General features: G+C 27.3%; 2 protein-coding genes across 2 annotated transcripts; both read left to right on the top strand.

Moving 5' to 3' along the window:
- The first annotated feature begins 553 nt into the window (after positions 1-553).
- LOC129616102 (guanyl-specific ribonuclease pgl-1-like) lies at positions 554-9,844 on the top strand. Its single transcript, XM_055531572.1, has 2 exons — positions 554-1,526; positions 9,703-9,844. Exons 1-2 carry the CDS (start codon positions 703-705, stop codon positions 9,842-9,844), a joined length of 966 nt encoding a protein of 321 aa, XP_055387547.1. The 5' UTR covers positions 554-702.
- A 10,688-nt stretch (positions 9,845-20,532) lies between these two features.
- LOC129616101 (acanthoscurrin-2-like) lies at positions 20,533-21,096 on the top strand. The gene has a single exon (XM_055531571.1). The coding sequence runs from the start codon at positions 20,533-20,535 to the stop codon at positions 21,094-21,096; it is 564 nt and encodes a 187-aa protein (XP_055387546.1).
- The last annotated feature ends 57 nt before the right edge of the window (positions 21,097-21,153 follow it).

Here is a 21,153-nt window from a genome sequence, read left to right as displayed (position 1 = left end):
TTTAAAACTTCAATGCTGTAACTTACATCATGACTCTTTCCATAGCCAATTATGTAAATAAATGCTTAAATTCTTCGACTCATCTTAACTTTAAACAATTGTAGTAAGTGATTAAAGTTTACAGTAAATACTATGTGTGTACGATTTGTATATTAATAATTCTGCAGTCTTAATAATGAACTTGACCGTTCCGGCATATCTAAAATAATAAAAAAAAAAAATATTAATAATAATTTTTTTTTAAATTCTTTAATAATGAAACTCTTATTGTTTTTCATTATTATTATTTTTTTTCTTCTTCTTCTTCTTCTTATTATTGTTATTAGTTCCAATGTCAAAAGCATATAGTAATAATGAAAGGTAATAAAGTAATAACCAAACTCAGTAAGTCATATACTTAGTTAGTTTGGTCATAATAATAAAAACTAGATAAAAATTGCCTTCCTAGATTTTTTTTTCTATATACACAAATGGTAAAATTAACTTGTCTAGAATTTTGTATACTTTGCTATAAAAGCAGCATAACTCTAATAAAATCAATATATATGTTCAATTCTAGTTAAAGAGGAATAACCTCGCGTATTATTTAATAATTTTATAGAAAAAAACAAAAATATTATAAAATTTTATTAATTACAACGAATTTTCTTGAAATTCTTAAACGATATTCGCGTTATAAAAAACAAAATTATAGAAAAAACAATGAAGAAAACTTACGTTATTGCATTTTTCTTATTAATAAATTTTGTTTACGGTATTCCTTTTCCGCATGAAGGACATGATCATTCGAAAGATGAGATTACGGTGAGTTCAAGTGTATCATCATCATCATCTTCATCGTCGTCTTCATCATCAGAAAACTCAGAAAAACCAAAAGAAACAATTTTAATTGGTGAAATAATTGAAAGTGGTAAATCAGAAGAAAAAAAATTAGAAGAACCAAAAAATGAAGAAAAACCATCATCAGATCCAGTTGATATAAGAATATCAGAAGAACCAAAAAATGAAGAAAAAAAATCTGAAGTCATCGTAGAAAATGGTTATAGTTCAGTAGCAGTAGCATCTGCAACACCTGAAACACCAAAAGAACCAGCTTCTGCAATTATTGTAATGGAAATGGATACTGGAATTAAAAATCCAAGTGATGCACCTATTGAAATGGTTATGATTGAAGAAGTACCAAAAAAAATTGAACCAATTGCTGGATCAGAAGCAGCTAAAGAAGAACCAATTAAAGAAGAACCAGCTAAAATTGAATCTGTATCAGAAGGTGCAGCAATTGAAATAAAACCAGTTTCAGAAAATGCTGAAAATTCAAAAGAACCAACATCAACTGCTAATACATTAACAACAAGTGCTGATGAACATCAAGGACATGAAAATGAATCAGAAAGGAAAGCTCGTCAATTTGGTCATCGTTTCGGTTTTGGTGGATTCAGACCATTAGGTTTCGGTGGATATGGAGGTTATGGTGGCTATGGTGGTTTAGGTGGTTTCGGTAGCTATGGCGGTTATGGTGGATATGGTGGTGGATTTTATCCAGGAATAATTAGCGGACCATTCTATGGTGGATATTATGGTTAAAATTTTAATTTTAATTAATAATTATTGATTGTACATAGATATGTGATTTACTTAATATTAAGAGTTTTTAAAGTAAAATGTCAGTATTTTAGTTTTTTTTTTCTTTTTTTTTTGATTTTGTGTTTATGGTAATACAAAAATTTAATGTGAATTTTTATTTCTGAGCTAATAACCTTTAAATGTTAAAAATATGCAGATATTAAAAGAGAAAAAAATAGTGGAAAGAAATCCTGTTTTTGTGAGTTCTCAAAATTTTAAATATTTTTTTTTTCTTAGTTCTTTATTAAATTTTTAAGGGGTTTTATTCATAATTTATACGTTAAAGTAAAGAAAACTTTAATCTTTTTATTCCTTTTGTGTATTGTCGAGAAAAAAAAAGGAAAGTTAAATTATAAAAGGGTACAAATTTTTATGGCTTTGTAAAATATTACGAAAATATTTGATTTATTTTTGCTGAAAACGTGATAATTTTTGTTTTATTAGAAAGCGAAATTATTCGAAGAGAAGTCCTCGAGAAATAGCTGTAAAATTTCAAGATGAAATTTTAAATCACAAATGATTAAATATATTAAGAAAATGCTTTAAGCTATTGTGAATGAATTGAGAAATTTTATGAAATTTTGACAAGTAATTTATTGATAATTTTTTTTGACAATAAAGAGACAGTTTCTCTTTTTTCATACCGAAGATGAAGTATGTTATGGTGCAAATTGTCAATTGCAACTAATAAAATTAATATTAATAACACTAAAATACCAAATATTATGAATTGCAATAAATATATAGCTTTTAAATGATTTTATATAAATATAGGTATATTTATTAATTGTATAGAATTTTAATGACAATTAGTACCAATTTATAGTTTACAAATAGTTTGCGTTAACATTTCATAGTAGTACGTTTATAACAACAAATATAAAATTCCAGTTCATTTAAAATACGAATGAAACATTAGTATAAACGTCTCTAATATGCAATGTCCGATTGTAAATAACAAATTAATGAAAAATATCAAATATCTACAGAAATTATAGAGAAACGTAATGTTTAATGAGGTATAACACTTAAAGTGTATAACAGTTTAGTTGTATAATACTCTCAACTGTAACCGTATCAAAGAAAGAATAGCTGAGGGGAATAGTTACACTCATATGTTGTGCCTTTATGTCGTGCCTCATATGTCGTTCCGCCTTTATATCGTCTTTGAAATTTGCAAAATATAAAGACAATTTAGGGAGTGGAATTTTAAAAGAGGTAAACAACATTGAAATCATCGAAATATAACTACGATTGTTTTAGGAATAGAGTTTTTTCACAAAAATTTCGTGTGAAATTATCGGGTTAAACAAAACTAAAAAAAAAATAAAAATTAGCAAAAATTTGATTTTTTCTAAAATTCAAATATTTGGTGTTATGAAAGTATTTGGTATCGAGAAAGTATTTTTCTCAAAAGGGAAGTTATAAAGAACTTTTGCAATTAGAAATTTCGTAAAAATTCGTTAAAATACCTGTATCTCGGAAACCGTTGAGATTTGACATCTAGTTCTCATATTAAAAAATTTACTCATTTTGGAGTCTAGACGATGGTATACGTTATGTCAATGATTACTGAATCACCCTATATATTGAATTATTAGTTGTTCTACCTCAAATTATACGATCAAATTTATTCGAAGATTCACAATTTCTTATGTGCCGAACTAACTAACCTTCTATATAATTCAAAATTATTACTTAATAATTTTATTTTTTTAAAATATTTCTTATAGTTTACCTCGTTTGAAAATTAATAACAAAAAACAAAGAAACAAAAAGCTTTAAAAATTTTTGTACCATTATAATATAAATATTAAAAAAAAAAATTTTTTTTTGAGTAAATTAGATGAGTTCGAAAAACTATAATTAAATAATCATAAACAACAGGGACGAAGAAGCTAAGCACGAAAAGGTACCCCTTACTACTAGAATATTATTTTCTCGTTTATTAATATTTTTTTGTTTTGCTTGTTTTTTTTTTTCCAAAAAAAATTTATTATTCTAATAACCATTTTTACCTTCAAGTTGTTTATTTGCCTAAAAAAGATTTTTTTTAAATTAGTAAGTCGAAAACCGTGTATGTTTTCTAATTTTAAAAATAGAATTTTTGTTGCTCATTTTTTTTTTCATTTGTATTTTTGCTATTCAGTTTGGTTGACAACTTATTCAGATCTGTTTAAGATTCGCTTTAAGAATTTTTCCAAAAAAAAAAAAAAAATTAAAAAAAAAAGGTAGAAGACAATAATTTTTTTTTTCACTGTGCACATTGACACAACATAAATTATCTTTTTTTTTTTTGATAAATATCCGTCAGTTGTCATCAGTCTAGTAGTCTGACAGAACCATATATAAAAGATTTAACAAATTATACATTTAAGCTAGAATCATTACTGATCTACATCTGAAAATATATTGAACGTGAAATTTTTTTTTTGAAAGTAAAATTATTTTTTTAAAAAATTCGAAGAAATTCTTTTGAATTGTGTGAAAATGAAATTTATTTTGATTCTGTCAATTGTAATAACAATAAAACAAAATGACGTATTGTGTGCTAATAAAGATGGCAAACAAGAATTACCAAATGAACCTCTTATAATTAGAGTTGAAGATGTACCAAAAATCTCTGTAAAAGATTTAAAAGAAAAAGATTTAAGTGGTAAAATATTAAATTATGAAGGTGGTTTTGAAAATATTCCAATTGTTGATTCAAAATATAGTCAAGTTCAAGTTCAAATGCCATCACAATTAAATGAAGAGAAAATTATAAATGTTGAAAGAGAAAATGGAAAAAGTAAAGAATTACGATTAGTGCAAGATGATATTGAAAATCAAGGTCATGAAAATGAATCAGAACGTAAAGCACGTCAAATTTTTAGTTTAAATATTGGTGTACCATTTGGTGGTGGTTTCGGTGGTTATGGTTTTCGTCCATATTATGGTGGTGGATTTTATGGTTTTCGTCGTCCATTTTATGGTGGATATGGTGGTTTTGGTGGTTATGGTGGTTTTCGTAGATTTGGTCGTAGAAGATTTTTTGGTCGAAGATTTTATGGTTAATTATATTTTAAATAAAATCATGGAATTTTTTGGAAAACAGTATTTTGTGTAATAAAAAAAAAATTTTTTTTTTTTTTAGTATAAACCGTGTAATACAAATATTATGTAAGTGTAAAATAATTTAAGTAAAATAATGTAAATAAAAATTAAGATTTCGAAATAAAATAAAAAATAAATATGTGATTTTTAAATGAATTAAGATTTTTTGAAGTAATTACAAAATTTAAATATAAATTTTATTGGAATTTAATTACTGTTTTTTCCTTACTAAAATAAATTTGTAATATTCAGTAATTAGAAGGTGTTTTATATTATGTTCCGTCTTATCTAGAAATATAAACAAATTAAGAAGTTCAAAGAACTTTCAATCCAATGTCAAAAATAAATAATTCTGAAGAAAAATTAAATTTTTTTTTTGAAATAGAACAAGTTTTAGGTGTAAACACCTTATATCTGATTTGAATAAAATAGTAAAATGCTCAATTTCTTAGGCAATAAAAATTGTTAATTGTATACATTAAAAGATTTCTTCGAAAACGTGTGTGAGATCTCTAAAACTTGCGAAACAATAAAATTTGGAAGTTATGGATTTATGCTCTTAACATAAGATGATTGTCCAAATTTATTAAAATTTCTGATTACTTGTACAATATTATTGATATCAAGTTCAATAACGTAAAAAATTAAATGATATTCGTGAAATCGATGATATTTTATAATATTGTTGATCCCACTCTCTTAAAGCATATTTTGTTTTTTTTTTAATATTAAAGAAGATTTTTAGAAAATAAGTGGGTAAAACTTGATTAAGTGAACCAAGTTTTATTCAATTAATTGTGAAGATTTTTTTTTTACATTCTTATTGTTGTACCTACATAATAATTATGTTAATATGTAGATATAATGTAGACAAATTATTATAATTAATTTAATTTTGTCTATTTTGATTATTGTTCCAGTTTGAATGTGATTTTTAAAATATATTAAAATTCTTATTCCGTTTGTAATAATGTGCTATCAGTAAAACGTACGTATAATTGTGTAAATTACTTGTATACACCCTCATATGTTCTTCAGAAGCGTGTTGACACATAGAAATTTTACAACTATACGTAGGCTAATTTCAAGTATATTTCTATCATTTTTATTCCTGAATTTTTATTTCTTGCTTGGTTGACTAAAATTACAAGAAGATTCGGGTATACAATTTTAAATTTTAATTTCATTTACGGTCTTAAGTGACATTAAAATTAAATCTTGCATAAAATTGTGTTAATTGAGCATAAAGACATTTGAAATTCGCACCCCGGGTGTCAATATATTTTTCGAAAATATTATTTTTGTAAGAATTCGCGCCCTAATTTTCTAATACAAACGACAAGATTTAAGCAAATCAATTTTTGTTTTCTTTTATTCTGAATCGATAGAAATGTTGCTCTTTACATTAACGTAGTATCCTAATATTGTTAATAACAACTGCTAAATTTATTTAAAATTATTTTAATACATTCGTATATTTGGGCAATTAAACAAGAAAACCACTTCTATTATTATTTTTGTGGTAAATACTTCATAAAAGAATCACCAAATTCAATTTTCAAATTAAATTTTGTTTAGAAAAACATTAGAACTTTTGGTGTGTAATTGAATGGCAACAATTTAAAATCGCCAAAATAATTTGATTTAAATTCAATTAATTATTAAAAAATTTATAAAAATGAAGATTATCTTAAATAAATTTACAATTTTCTTATTGATTTTATTACATTTAAATTTTGCAATTTGTAATTGTGATGATAAAATTAATATTGAATCTGAAAATAAGGAAGAAAATAATAAAAATATTGAAGACATACCAATTATTATCAATAATCAAAACAATGATAAAAATTTAGAAGTTCAGGATTTGAAAGCAATAAATGTTGATAATGAATCAAAGAGGAAAATTCGTCAAATTGTGGATGTAGATATTGACATATACAATAATAATGAATATGGTGTACCATATTATGCTCCAGGTTTTGGTGTTCCATATTATGCTGGAGGTTTTGGTGTTGCACCTATTTACGGTGGTTTTGGATTTCGAAGACCATTTTATGGTGGTTTCGGTGGATATGGTGGATTTGGTAGATATGGTGGATTTGGTAGGTATGGTGGATTTCGTAGATTTGGTGGATTTGGAAGAGGATTTGGAAGAAGATTCGGTTAACACAATCAAGATATGTTATACATGGATAATGTAGGTTAATATGAATAAATTTATGTGTATATGTATATTTTAAGTTTGTATATGTATATATTATTTAAGAATTAAAATAAAAATTAAGAATTAAAATAAAATGTTTAAAATATTTAAGAAGTTGAGTATTGTGTACATATTTTGAATATGAAACCATGGATATGTATAAATCGTGATATTCAAGTCGTGAAATAATAACTGCACTATAATAACCAATTTAACTTATGTTGGTTTGTTCGAATATTGCAGGGGAGATAACCACGCAGAGTAGAAGGACTACGATATGATTATACGTGTTTGTTTAAGTACGAGGCGAAATTTTTAACAAATTCCCTCCGTATAAATGGTATTAATTAATACACCCCTCTCCCAACTTTATCGCGTAAGCGTTTTACTCACGATAATAAAATTAATGCTGAGTAAGAGAGCATAAAACAGTATGAAGATACAAAAAAATGAAACTGTAAGAGAAAAATATAAGTAAGTAAATACAAAAGAAAATAAAAGTGGAAGGTGTAAAATTTATTACCATTTCATCGGTTAAAGGTTGAGCAAAATAATATTTTATCAATATGATTTTGTATAAATTACCCGATTATGACATCGGGCACTAAACTTAAAAGAAGTTTTTTAGAAATATTAACCAGAAGTTATCAATTTAGTTTAGTTCATGACCATGTAGCTTAACAACTTCCCAATGGTCTTCTGGAGTTTCAGACTTAAACTTGTTTTTACATTAAATCGACAGTACTTCATTTAATATTTTAAAAATTGGGGTTGTCTGTAAGGTTTTTGTTCTCATCAATCTTTCGTGGTACGAAATTATGTAGCATTGTGGTGGTGCTGAAAGTATAGAAAACAAAGCTACTCAGTGGCGATTAAAATATGAAAGCATAATTTTAGTTTTAGTAGGTCAGTGTAGTAAATTATTATTAATAATCGCTTTATTATTCATATTGAATTTTGGTTTAAATTAATCGCATTTATTATAATCCCCTGATATTTTCTATTGTTTTTTTTGTTTTGCCCCAAAATTTTATAGTATAATTTGGACTTTCCTATTTTGCTCTTATGTTATGAATTAGTTTAAGTTTTTTTTATGGAATTTCCAAGAAAATCAAAACATAAGGTATTGAAAGAAGTTTTTGATTTAGGAAAGACCGTCATTATCATTGCCAAATTTACAAAATGTAATAGATTTTAAAAATATAAACTTTCTGATTTGATTTTTATACTACGTTGAAGATTTCTGGTTTAATTTTCAAGTTTCATTTGTATGTTTTTATTTATTATACTATATAAGTTTGTAAGGTTAAACGATACGTTGTGAAAGTTACGACTGCGAGGGAAAAACCCAACCTGGCTTAAGGTTCAGAGCTCCCGTTTTTTACGAATTTATTGCAATTTTCGATGAATAAGATTAAACCGTTGATCAGACACGTCAGATATAAGTCGCAGCTAAAACTTATTGCAGGAGGTATGGCATTAAAACAACACCTTATTATGCTATCTACCCTTTTTTTGAGTTATCAGAGAAAATTCATGTACAATAACTCAACCAGTCCAATAAGGAACATTATGTTTGAAACGACATATAAAAATAATGGCCATCGAATTAATTTCGACCATATATTTTATGAGTTTGAATTTTTTTTTTTCAATTTCATTTTGTCTGTCTTAAATGTCATGATTATTGGCCAAACTAATAACTATTTTTGTTTTTACAGCGTTCATTCATACGATTACAATAAACTTTGTATGACGAACAATTTTTAAGTATGTACGCATTCCCCTAGCTGCTTGTCAATTATTCGTCATGAATTTCATTTTTCTAATTTTTGAACACTCTTCTTTATTTCACATACTTTTAGGCTTGTTCAAATAATTAAAATCCAAAATTATTGAATTTCAGTTTGAATAAATTTGGATTAAAATATTATAAGAAATGTTTGACGTAAAAGTTGATAACCAATATTTTAAGTTTTGTTTTCATACCATGTACGAATACTAAGAGGGTTGACAATACTAACAGAAAATCAAAAGAGACAAAAATATGTTTTTAGTTCAATTCTTTTATAAAATTTATACCATTTTGTAGTATGGTATATTTTGTGGTATATAATGATGCCACAATAAAAGATAAACATAAATTTGTTAAGATTTTTAGATGAGGTTAATGATCGCATATGTACAATATTATTTTAGTTTCTTTGAGTTCTTTTTTGTGTTAAAGTTCAAGTTCAATGGCCGTTGCGTGCTGTTTTAAAAGCTGCTAAATTAAAATTACCCATAATGTACATAAAAAGCTATTAAGATGTATGTGTTTAGATATGTAACATATGTTCTAACTATATAATTTTTTAATGATATCCGTTATATTTTAAATGTCTATACTTATTTAAAAAACACACACAACAAATATCAGAAAAAAAAAATTTGCACTCTCATTATCGAAATCGTTCAAGGGAGAAAATGATATAAAAAGAATGTCCAGAATTCGAAAATTTACAGTATCTTAAGAATTTTCATTCGTGTCAATATAGAATTTCTTTTTCTTTGGATAATCGACGAAAAAAAAATTGAATTTTCAAAATGAAAGCAGCTTTATTTTTAATTTTCGCATTATTCTTTGTGACAATAAGCGCATATCCTTTGGATGATGAAGATAAAGGTGTTGAAACAAATAATGAAGAAGAATTATTAGATATTGATGGACAAGGACATGAGAATGAATCCGAAAGAAAAGTTCGTCAATTCGGTTTTGGTTATCCATATGGTGGTTATGGTGGATATGGTGGATTTGGTGGTGGATATGGTGGTTTCCGTTATCCATATGGTGGTTATGGTGGTTTTGGTGGTTACAGGCATCATCACCGTTATGGTGGCTATGGTGGATATGGTGGATATGGTGGATATTATGGTTAAACCGGTTAAAACTGAAAGGAAAAAAGGATTTGTGATAGAAAGTTTTAAATTAAAATAAAAAACAAAATTGAAAGAAATAAAATTATTGGTGTTTTTAATTACAAAGTAAATTTTTGAAGAAACGTTGAAAAATGTTATCCTAAAACATGTCCTTATAAAAGTGTTTCTTGAACTCAATTCGGTGAAAATTAATTTGTGTACTGGAGCTTCAAGTGTCAAGTGCTGTATATTTTGTATTTAAATCTAATGCGCGTTTATTTTGAAAAATTCAGTAGGAGTTAGATTGAGTCACTCTTTAACAATAGAAACTGCAAACAATTAACTGATCAATTCGGTTGAAAACTGTAAAATTATCCAATAAAAGCTTTAATAAGTGATATAAAATGAATTTCGAAAATTATTTTGAAATTGTAGAATTATTCTGAATTAATTGAGATTAATGAAAATATTATTGTTTAAGTATGAGTTTTGAGTTCACTATAATTTCCCCGATACAATCCTTAGTTACTATTGGTATGAAACTCTGAATAAAACTGTTTGTCGAATGAGGAAGAATTTGTAAAAAATTATTGAAAAACTAAAATCAGTTCATTTCGTCAAATTGTTCTACGGATAACACAAGAAGATGAGTTTACGGATAAATTTTTTTCATTATCGCTTAGTGGCAACAAATGATCAGATCTGTTCGCGAATCTTTATATCTAATATTGTTAAAGCTTTTCCATATTTTAGTTCTTTAGCTTTCCTATTTAAAAAACAGGAAAGTAAAATAAGAATATTCCCTTATATTCTTTGAACCTTAATACGAACGAATCAGAGCATCAAAAGTTAGGTATTAATTAATCCATGCAAATTTAGGTATTATGAAATAGAAAGTTTCTGGATGCTGTGAAAGTTTTGTTATGGGGTATTATCATAAGAACTTACATTAGTTTTCGTAATTCTACCACAAGGCAAGGTCTTATACGTTCTTAAATAATTTAATTTTCAACAATTTTTAAGTTACCTGTTATTTTAAACCATAGTCATCTCTGGCTGGAATTAAGGTGAATTGAATTTTCTGAATTGAAGCGAGAACAAGAGGCGAACTGACACATACAGAACGAGTAATAGCATTAAGATTTAATTTAAATATTTTTTAATTTTTGGCATGAAATTTATTAAAATACGTGATCAAAATTTATGAATCCGGATAAATAAATTTACGATATGTAAAAAGATCGTTTTTACAATATTTAATAGTATAAATACACGCATACACATATTTATTCTTAAAAACTCTTATTTCTATACATTTCTTAACCATAATATCCTCCATGAAAACCATGATGATGATGATGATGATGGTGATGACGATATGGAAATCCAAAGCCACCATATCTACCGCCGAAGCCACCAAATCCACCGAAACCACCTCCATAACCACCATATGGGAATCCAAAACCAAATTGTCTTACTTTCCTCGGTGATTCATTACTGTGCTCAATTCCTTGACTATCAACCTCAATTAAACCAACTTGATTTGGTGTTTCTTCTTCCACAGGATACGAGTAGACAATTGTTGCAATTAATGCAATCAATAATATTTGTAAAATTGTATTCATTTTTGATGTTTTTTATAGTTAATATTTTATATAGAATTTAAGGAGTATTTAGAGATTTTAAGAATTTTTAAATTTTTTTGCCCAATTACGTATGTTTTGAAATACTAAATGAAACTATTAATTATAAGTTTCGTTCCAAGAACTTTTATACCAAAAAATTTGAATGAATTGAATGGCACGTTTTTCAAAATCTATTGAATTACGTTTAATTTTTGTTTGATTTTGAAACCGGTAAATTTTATTCTGTAGGCAAATTATTGTTTCAATGTGTATACAGTGTGACATTTAAATTGTGGAACTATTTTTGTAATTAAAACGAAACGATTATTAATATGCTTGCCTACGGGTATTGTAGTAAGTAAGTCTGTGAGCATTTGTTTTATTCTTATTATAACTACTAAAATTGTCTTTAAAATGAACATGTTTCTTTTTATTGGGATTAACTGAATTGGTAAGTGTAGATTTGCTTTTAGTCATAATGAGTCATACGCCTTCAAATACTGAATTACTACACTTGATGTCTTCGGCCATAGCTGAGGGAAAAGTACGTTTCGTGAAGTATAACACAGTGTATGGAGATGAGCTACGTGACGATCCATTGGAAAAAGATTTTTCAGTAGAATTTGTCAACATGGTTAGAATTAATTGGTACTGATGACGGCTCAAGGCGGAGGAGTGAATATGAATCTATTTCCACTCTAGTTGGTTTAAAAGTAGCTGGCCATGGAGCCACTAATGTATTGAAATGCAATGGGTGCAATGCAGCCGAGTCGAAATATTGCTTCTGAAGCACAAAAAAATAAGGAATATTTTCGGTACTTGCTTGTAATTAATCTGTTTCGCATCACGCCCTTGTTCGGGTGTCCTGAAATTACACTGTGACACTGATTATACTTAAATTGCATTGAAAAGTTTGTCTATATTTTGACATTTTTCTAATGTGTTTTTTTTTTTTTGAATTATTGGTTGTCATTTCGTTCTGTAGTGAATATGTGGTAGAAACGTACCGATGATTCATTTCAAAATAATAAAAATCAAAAATTTACGTAATAATTAAAAAAAAAATTGTTCAAATATTTATTTTGGGACAAGTTGAAATAATAAACTTGTAAAAAATACTATAGGTGACAAACTTGATTTGATTTGTTAGACAAATAGCATTTAAGTTGTTCAAATAGAACGAGAAGTGGTAAACAAACTATACACATAGAAGTTGCGTATTATCATTACTAAGTATCATCTAAAATTTTCATATCATTATGAAGCGGATGAATGCGTGCAAGGTTATTTGCGGTTAATTTAACATGAATATCAAAAAAAAAAAACAAAAATATCATTAAAAATACTTATTTTGGGTTTTTTCTGTCTTACGAAATTCACTAGGAGATTTTGTGTAAACTACTTTAAATATAAATTTTTCGTATAAAATAATTACCAGTATTAGGAAGTCTTTGGATATTATAATTTTTATATGTTGACAAGTACGTGATTAGTCACGAATAGATGCTGTGTTTTAGTTATCATTATTTATATTAATTACATTGAAAGTTATTTTCGATTATTTAATTCAGAAAATATTAAAAATAAGTTGTACATTGTTTAAAAATTAAAATATAAAATTGTCATAATGAAGTGTGCCTGCGTGTGAATAAAATCTGTAATATATTGAGAGTGAACAATATATTGAGAGTATTAAATATGAAGCTAAAGGTGCATTCAATATCGTAAACATTTTATTACCTTCCGTAGATAACATTCTCAAATTGCTGTCAAAACGTCAGTATTGTTTGGTTCTCACTCCTAACAAATAATTTGGGCAAAATACGTTGGTATTAAATTTGTGTTTTTCGTGTTGCCGTAATCGCAGTATCTCTTCAATCTTTTCATAGACATTATATGCATCCATCTGTCACTCTATCAAAACAGTCTGAGATTTAAAATTTAATTTCAGTCTAGTCTTAATTATTTATGAAAAATAAGTTTTTATAAATTGGCCTCTTCAAATCTTCAATTCTTGAATCACTCCTTCCATCGATTAAATTGATTAAAAAACTGTAAAAATTGCCTATATATGACAAAGCTGTAGGTACGATGTAATGAACTCACCAGCGTGTCAAAAATGCGAGTGCTTTTGAAATGGTTGTTATTGTTGGAAATACAGAACAAGGAAAGCGTTTCAGTTGGTTGTCAAAAAGAATTTGTACTGGACTCATTTACAACAAGATTGCAGAATATAAGTTGTATTGTTACTCAATTATATGGAAAACAACCGCTTCTATTTTTTTTTTAAGGAGAAGGAGTAAAAAGTTGATTTCCGAACTAAAACACAATAATTTTGAAATTAATTCATGCACTTTCACTGGAAGCTACCTTTGCAGATTGATTGATTGCTATAGATCTACAAACTACTCTTGCATGTGCAAATAATAAAACTAGTCTTTGAACTTCTTAAAAATTTTATTGAACATTTCTGGTAACACTTAAGAAATACTAGCCTAAGTCTAATTTCTATTTAGTCCAAGTATTAGAAATAAATTCAATTTGAGTCACGTTATTATAATCTATATACAGATCCGTGCACATCATTTAAATGATTGACACTTTCAGTGTTTTTTGACTGATGATTCTGCAATCACTGTTGTTATTATCCATTGAGAAACCTTATTAATTCTCCTTTTGTTTTTCAAATGCAAATGAAACAAAGTCTTTTAGCTGGCTTATTAACTTTTTCGAGTATAACAGTTTCAATTTTATTTTGAAGACCATTTTCATTTGGAATATTTTGATTCGATGACCTTTCATCCCCTAAAGGATATGAATGCAAGAATGTGACATGCATTATTGAAATTACCAATAAATACAAAACGATTCTCATTTTTCTTATTTTTAAATTGGAAATTACTATGATCCTGAATTTTACTGATCCTGAATTTTGTTAATATGGATTTTAAAGATTTGAATGATTGAATTTTGCTTTATGAATGATAAATAAATTTTTTAGGTACTTATATACCAAAATTTGCGAAAACAATTTTTTTTTTTTTCAATAATATTATAGGATTGGAAATTTAACAGTTAACACGCGCAATATTCGCAATATTGAAATCATTTTGTTTTCAAAATATTTTTTTTTTTGTATATACTAAAAAAATTTATTTACATATTATTGACCTACAAGTTTTCATTATAAAAACGTGTCTGTGAATGGTAAACAAAATATTAATAAACATTGCCAATTAGGATAAATTTAAGCACAATTCAGGAACAACAACTTTAACATAAACCGTCACAATGCTTATATTTCAAAAAGCTTTTGATCACGCTTTTTTATATCAACAAGAAGTGACAAAATATTTTGCAAAAATTCTTCTTATTTTAAATCTAAATCAAAGGAAAGCTACTTTGTCCAATATGTGCACGATTTATTCGATATTACATTTTATGTTAATCAGATTTTATCTTGTATAAAGAAGATCGACGACAGACTGCGAAAATTGACAATTTTAGTATTATAAATAAATTTTTGCTATAAGAAATATTTTAATGCTAAAAATAACAAAGGAAAATTTGGAAAATATTTGACGAGCAATGGGAAGCAGCTCCAAGCGGTTTATTTTGATTAAACAAAAAATCCTGAGCGACAGTAACTCATATGAGCGTCAATGATATGAGCGTCATGATATGAGCCCTATATGAAGGCGCTTTGGTTTGTTGACAACACATTTCAGTTAAGAATAAAATTTAAATAGCTTACTTACTCGTATGTTCTCAAGAAGAATTACGCTCTTAATTCGGCAGACACATTTGACCATCTTCCATGATTATAGTTAATTGCGACTTTACTCATTAAACGAAAATGTTTTTCGCTCTCTTATACATAATATTTTTAATTTGATTATCGTAATTAGACTCTGATGAATATAAAATAAATAAAGTTCTTTAAAATTTAGTTCTTATGACACCTACGTCATATCAGTATGTCTTCCGAGAACGACGCTCTCTTTGACTTTAATTAAGATAAAATGTGCTTTTTAAATTGCCTTGTTGTATGTTTACAACTTTTATATTAAATTAGAATTGATGACATATTCACAGACTATCATAGACATTTTTAATTCACGTGCCTTTCGGAAAAAAATTTTGTGTTAATATTTTAAAGATTTTTAATAGAGTGCGTGGTGTTTACGTAAAAATATTGTTTTTTACCTTTTGTAAATTTATATAATTTAGGTTATGAATTTCTCACAAGCCGGAAAAGTGTTTAATACTAAATTGTTATTCAAATTAATTTTAGATTAATTAGTGTTAATTAATTTGTGTTTTCATAATTGAATTATGTGACAATTAATATAGTTGTTTATTTCGGATTTAATGGAATTGTGGAACTTTTATTGCTTAATAGACAATAGTATAGTATAAACTAAGTTTTTAACTAATAAGCTGGGAAACAAGTATAGTTATTAAAAAATTGTGAACATGGGTCCTTCTTCATAATTCAAATTGTTAAAGTAATAATGAAATTAAAAATTAAAAATTAACATTTCTCATGGTTATCTTGAATTCTAAAAATACAAAATTATAATTTTTGTTTTCATGAAATTGTGGCGTTCGGAATCAATGAAAAGCGAAAGAACAGTTTATGAATTCTTTCTTTTTTTTTAATTTGATTGTAATCCGGAAATTCAATTAAAAAAATACGGATATTTTTAATATTTCCATAAAAATAAGGTTAATTGCTTTTTGTTTTTATTCTTAATTCTCAATACTTTGGCTATGCCTATGAAGTTATGAACAATTACAATTAAATTATATGAGCATAGGTACTGCAAGTCCTGTTTTTTTTGTTTTTAAAGAAAATAAGAGTTAATGTCCTCCACATTAAACTTGTTTTATATTGAAACGCATAAAATTTCATTCAAATGTATGACAATGGGTCATTGCATTCTGTAAAGTATTAAAGATTTATGCATTGATATTACGTATACTCTCGTATAACAATGTTGACCTTAGTTTTATATTATTGAAAATTCAAGTTACTTTCAAGTTGATCTTGCTTTCTTCTACATACATGCATATTGATTGCATTCAATGCATATTTTATGGAAACATTAATTTGAATTGAATCTTATGATATAATATAAAGCAAGGTCAGATGAATATCTTTTTGGAAATACCCTTAAACTTTTATACTTGCATGCTGCATATTTGTATGCATTGTGGACAATTTTTATATTGAAAACTTTTTCAATTTTCATTGTGGTCTTTCTTCTTAAATAAATTTTTCATTTTTGGTAATAAGACAAAAATCATAAACTTGTTCTTGTTTCATAAATAATATATGTATACCAAAAATGTTGGATACTATATAAAAGCAGTTGCATAATAAATTGCATCAAGTAGAAATCAAATAAAAATTGAGGAGTGTACAACCCATTAACGTACCTCTAAAGAAAACAAAAGCCTAAATAAATTTTATTTAATAAAAGTTAATAAATAAATAAATTATTTCAAAGAAAATCATATAAAAGAAAGGGTCGGTCAGAAATGTATACAAAACATACAACAATTTTATTAAGTTTATTATTGTTCGCAATTGCAACAACAATTGCTGCTAATATACCAGAACAACAATTACAGCAGGATAATGATGCACCCATAAATGAAAATGTAGAAGAAATTATAAAATCAGAATTAAAATTACAAGCTGAATCAAATAATGATGAAAGTAGTCTACAATCGTCCGCTCATGATAATGTATCAGAGCGTAAAGTACGTACATTAGGTTTTCATGGATTCCCAATATGGGGTGGTTACGGTTATCACAAACATCATCATCATTATCATCATCATTATCCTCATCATGGTTTTCATCATCATCATCATCCCCATTATTATCATCACTATGGACACCATCATTATGGATATGGACATGGCTATGGGGGTTACGGGGGGCACGGATATGGGCATTTCCATTGATTTAAAATCATTTGAAAAAATTACAAATATGTAAAAAGAAAGAATTGTGCACCTAATTTTTTCTATTTTTGTGAAATTTTTAAAAGTTTTCATAATTTTTATTTTTTAATAATTTTTGTTTTTAGTTTTGTAAAAAAAAATATAACAAATGATAAAAAAAATGTAAAAGAAATGATTGTCTTTATTAATTCTCATTAATTTTGAGCTTTTGAGAATATTTTAAAAGTTGAAAGTTGAATGAAAATTGAAACTAATTGTGAAATAGGAACTACCTAGTGTCTGAGTAAAAAATTTATATATAATTCCAAATTGTTATACAAGAATAAGTGGCAGAACTTCATAATAATAATGATTGGGGTTTAAAAAAGCAATTGTGTAAAATGTGCAAAATTAAATACGCATGCAAAAATTTTAACTCTCAGCTGATTTTTTAACTCTCAACAGTTAAGAATTAAGTGTCAACAGTGCATTTAATAATGTGATCTTGTTCCAAACGTTTGTAGCAACCGGTTTGTGAGACAAAAACAATTTATTTTAAAATGTGTAAGAATTAGAAATATAGATTGGTGTTTTATGAAAGTTCTGGCAACCGAGTTTACAGTGAAATTAATTTTGTTAGTTAGCTCGATTATTAATTTAAAATTATGAAATAAAAAATTTCAGGAGAAATCAGAATATTAAGTATGTAAATGTCATATTTGACAAACTGACATCTTGTTAAGAATTTTTTATTTTTACGTCACTTAGTGAGTGAGAGTGAAAAGTGAATTGTGCGAAATTCATTCCTTATTAAATAATTTAATGTGGTCGGTAAAAGTAAACAAAACAACACCGAAAATTAATTTTTTCGTGTAGTGTGTATAATGAGTTGGTAGCCAACACTAAAATTCAATCAATCTTCCTTTCTTCAAAAAAAAAAAACCACTCTTCAATAGTTAAATACAATTTTTTTTTTCGTTATCACAAAATATTCGCTACTATTGTGGTCCCATATATCATAGATTAATTTTCAAGTTTTTTGAACACTATAGTGAGTCACAATAAAAATACCCGAAATTTCTTATAATTGAATTCAGAATTTATGTATATAAAAGATTAAATTTAAGATTCAATTAGAACAAATCACTTAAGGCTAGTATAGTTGAAAGACTATTCTATAAGAGTAAAGTAATTTTTTTTTGTTATAATCTTAAATTTGAAAATTTAAATTATGCGCATTTTATTATTGTTATTATTGGTTTTTGTTGCTGAAATTTTATCAAATCCTAGTGAATTACAAAATAATCGTAATGTTGAAGAACTTGAAACAATTCATAATTTATCTGGTTATGGTGATGAAAACATAAAGGAAAGCAATTTAAGAATACGAAGACAATTTTTTGGACCATATTATAGACCTGGTTTTGGTGGAGGATTTGGTGGTGGTTTCGGAGGTGGTGTTCCATTTGGATTACTTTATAGACCAAGACCATTTCCATGTCATGGTCTAATTTGTCCCAGATAAAATAGTGAAATTTACAAGAAAAAAATGAGAAGTATGTGAATTGTGGTTTTGTAGCTTTTGTGAAGCGATGTTTTTTTTGTTATATAATAAAAGTTAATATTGAAAAAAAATTTGATTCTTTTAATTATAAAATCATTCTACAATATTAAAGAGAATTCAAAGCATTTTTCTACATCTTGTTTTCGATAAAAGCTTATAAGTGCAAAAAAGAGAAGAACTGGTTTTGAATAATTCTATTCCAGATTGAATCTACCCAAAAGTTCAAATTAAAAATTAATTGTTGATCTGATGGTCTTTTCAATTTTCTGTAAGTAAAATTGATTAGTCAAAAAAATTTAATTAGAATATAAAAATCAAAATTTCATTTAGTCTTGCAAAAATCGTCTACAACTACATGGAATTCAATGTTTTAACGAACGAAGAAGGTAAGTTAATAATTTGCGAAGTGGTACACACTACGGTACTTCGTACTTAACGCGAAAAGAGAGCGCACATGAAGAAGAAAAAAATTCTCATTTATCAAGACAACGTACCGTGTCACAAATCAGTGCAAACGATGGTAAAAATGAATGAATTGCATTTCGAATTGCTGCCCCATCCGTCATACTCGCCTGATTTAGGCCCAGCGATTATTGGCTGTTCTCAGATCTCCAAAGGATGCTCCATGGAAAGGGATTTGGATCGAATGAGGAAATCCTTGCCGAAGTTATAGCATATTACGAAGTAAAAAATAAATCGTTCTACAAACATGGTATCGAAAAGTTAGAGAAGCGCTGGAATAGCTGTATCGCCTTAAAAGGAGACTATGTTGATGAATAAAATCATATTATCCAAACGTCCCATTAATTCATTTTTTCCCACATACGAATATTGGCAATAAAATTTTAAGTTTTCATTGAATTACTATGAATGCCATCTGGTTATTTGTGCAAAAGACTGTCCATTCAAAGGAACATAGAAAACGATTTCCATAATGTGTTCGTAATTGCGACCGCTAGATGATGTTAAGACACAGAAAATTTGTATAATCAAGCGCTAGGTCCAACTTTTAATCATTTTAAATGATTTACGCTTTTTTTACGGGCCTGCCAGTTTTGATTTCTTGTTCCTTCACCATGAATATTATGTAATTCTTCGTTCTTTAGGGTCAGAGTAAAACGGATTGCAGATGGAATTTTTTTTATTTTACACACTTTCAAACCAAATTTTTTGAAAATTTTAATCTAATGAACTTAAAATCGCTCAAAACGTGGAATTGTACAATTTAAATCTAAAAAAAGACTTGCTAATTAATAGTCAATTAGAACATAATGTTCTTAATTAAATAAATTTAAATTTAAATTGATCTCATAGGTGCGGAGAAGCTACGATACCACGTTTCAATTGATGTTTTAAACAATTTATAGAAGATGCTATGAGTAATAAATTTTATTTACGACGATTTTATAATTTTAAAAAAGGGGAAATTTGAGAAAAGTGTGAAAATTAGCATGTTCTTATTGTGAATTCGTAAACAATTCATATTTGAACTATAAAAAGGGATTTCTAAAATGAAAAATACATCGCGTTGTTCTGTTTGTCCGATTTAGTTGAGCATTTATAAAATGATTTTTGATGCAAACGTGTTTGTTTACACTTGCATATTTCTCATTATTTTTAATTTTGAGTGTATAAGTTCAGAAGAAAGCTCTGAGGATGGTCAAACTCTTTTGGAAATTGCTAACGATGAACATTTTGATTTCGAGAGTGACAAGGAATATATACGTACTGTTCGTAGAGGTGGGGGTGGTGGGGGTGGTGGTGGTCATGGTGGTGGCGGCGGAGGACACGGTGGAGGGGGACATGGTGGGGGAGGACATGGTGGCGGCCATGGGGGAGGACGTGGTGGTGGCTTCGGTGGGCGGGGAGGTGGTTTTGGTGGAAGAGGTTTTGGCGGAGGTGGTTTAGGTGGACGAGGTTTTGGTGGTTTTGGAAGAGGAAGTTATTCAGGAGGATTTGGTAGAGCCGGATTCGGAAGAGGAGGTTTTATAGGAGGTGGTTACGGGAGAGGTCTTGGAATTATTGGTGGTGGTGCATATTTTCCATTGGCTTTGTATTCTCGTAGATATTATGGATATCCGTATTATTGCAGATATTATAATTATGATCCTTATTATTGTCCTTATTGAGTGTGATATGTATTATAATGTTAAGGATTATCAAGAAATTTTAGTTTTTAGTTTGTA

The sequence above is a fragment of the Condylostylus longicornis genome, unplaced genomic scaffold (genome assembly GCF_029603195.1).
Source record: "Condylostylus longicornis isolate FDR11 unplaced genomic scaffold, ASM2960319v2 ptg000162l, whole genome shotgun sequence".
NCBI lineage: Eukaryota > Metazoa > Arthropoda > Insecta > Diptera > Dolichopodidae > Condylostylus > Condylostylus longicornis.
This window is presented reverse-complemented; position numbering and strand designations above follow the sequence as displayed.

Bases quoted from the DNA above. Each gene is read 5' to 3' on its own strand.
- LOC129616102 (XM_055531572.1), top strand. From the start codon at position 703: ATGAAGAAAACTTACGTTATTGCATTTTTCTTATTAATAAATTTTGTT. The intron at 1,527-9,702 runs TGGTGGATTTTA...ATATGGTGGTTA, and splicing joins GGCGGTTATGGTGGATATGG to TGGTGGATATGGTGGATTTG.
- LOC129616101 (XM_055531571.1), top strand. From the start codon at position 20,533: ATGATTTTTGATGCAAACGTGTTTGTTTACACTTGCATATTTCTCATT.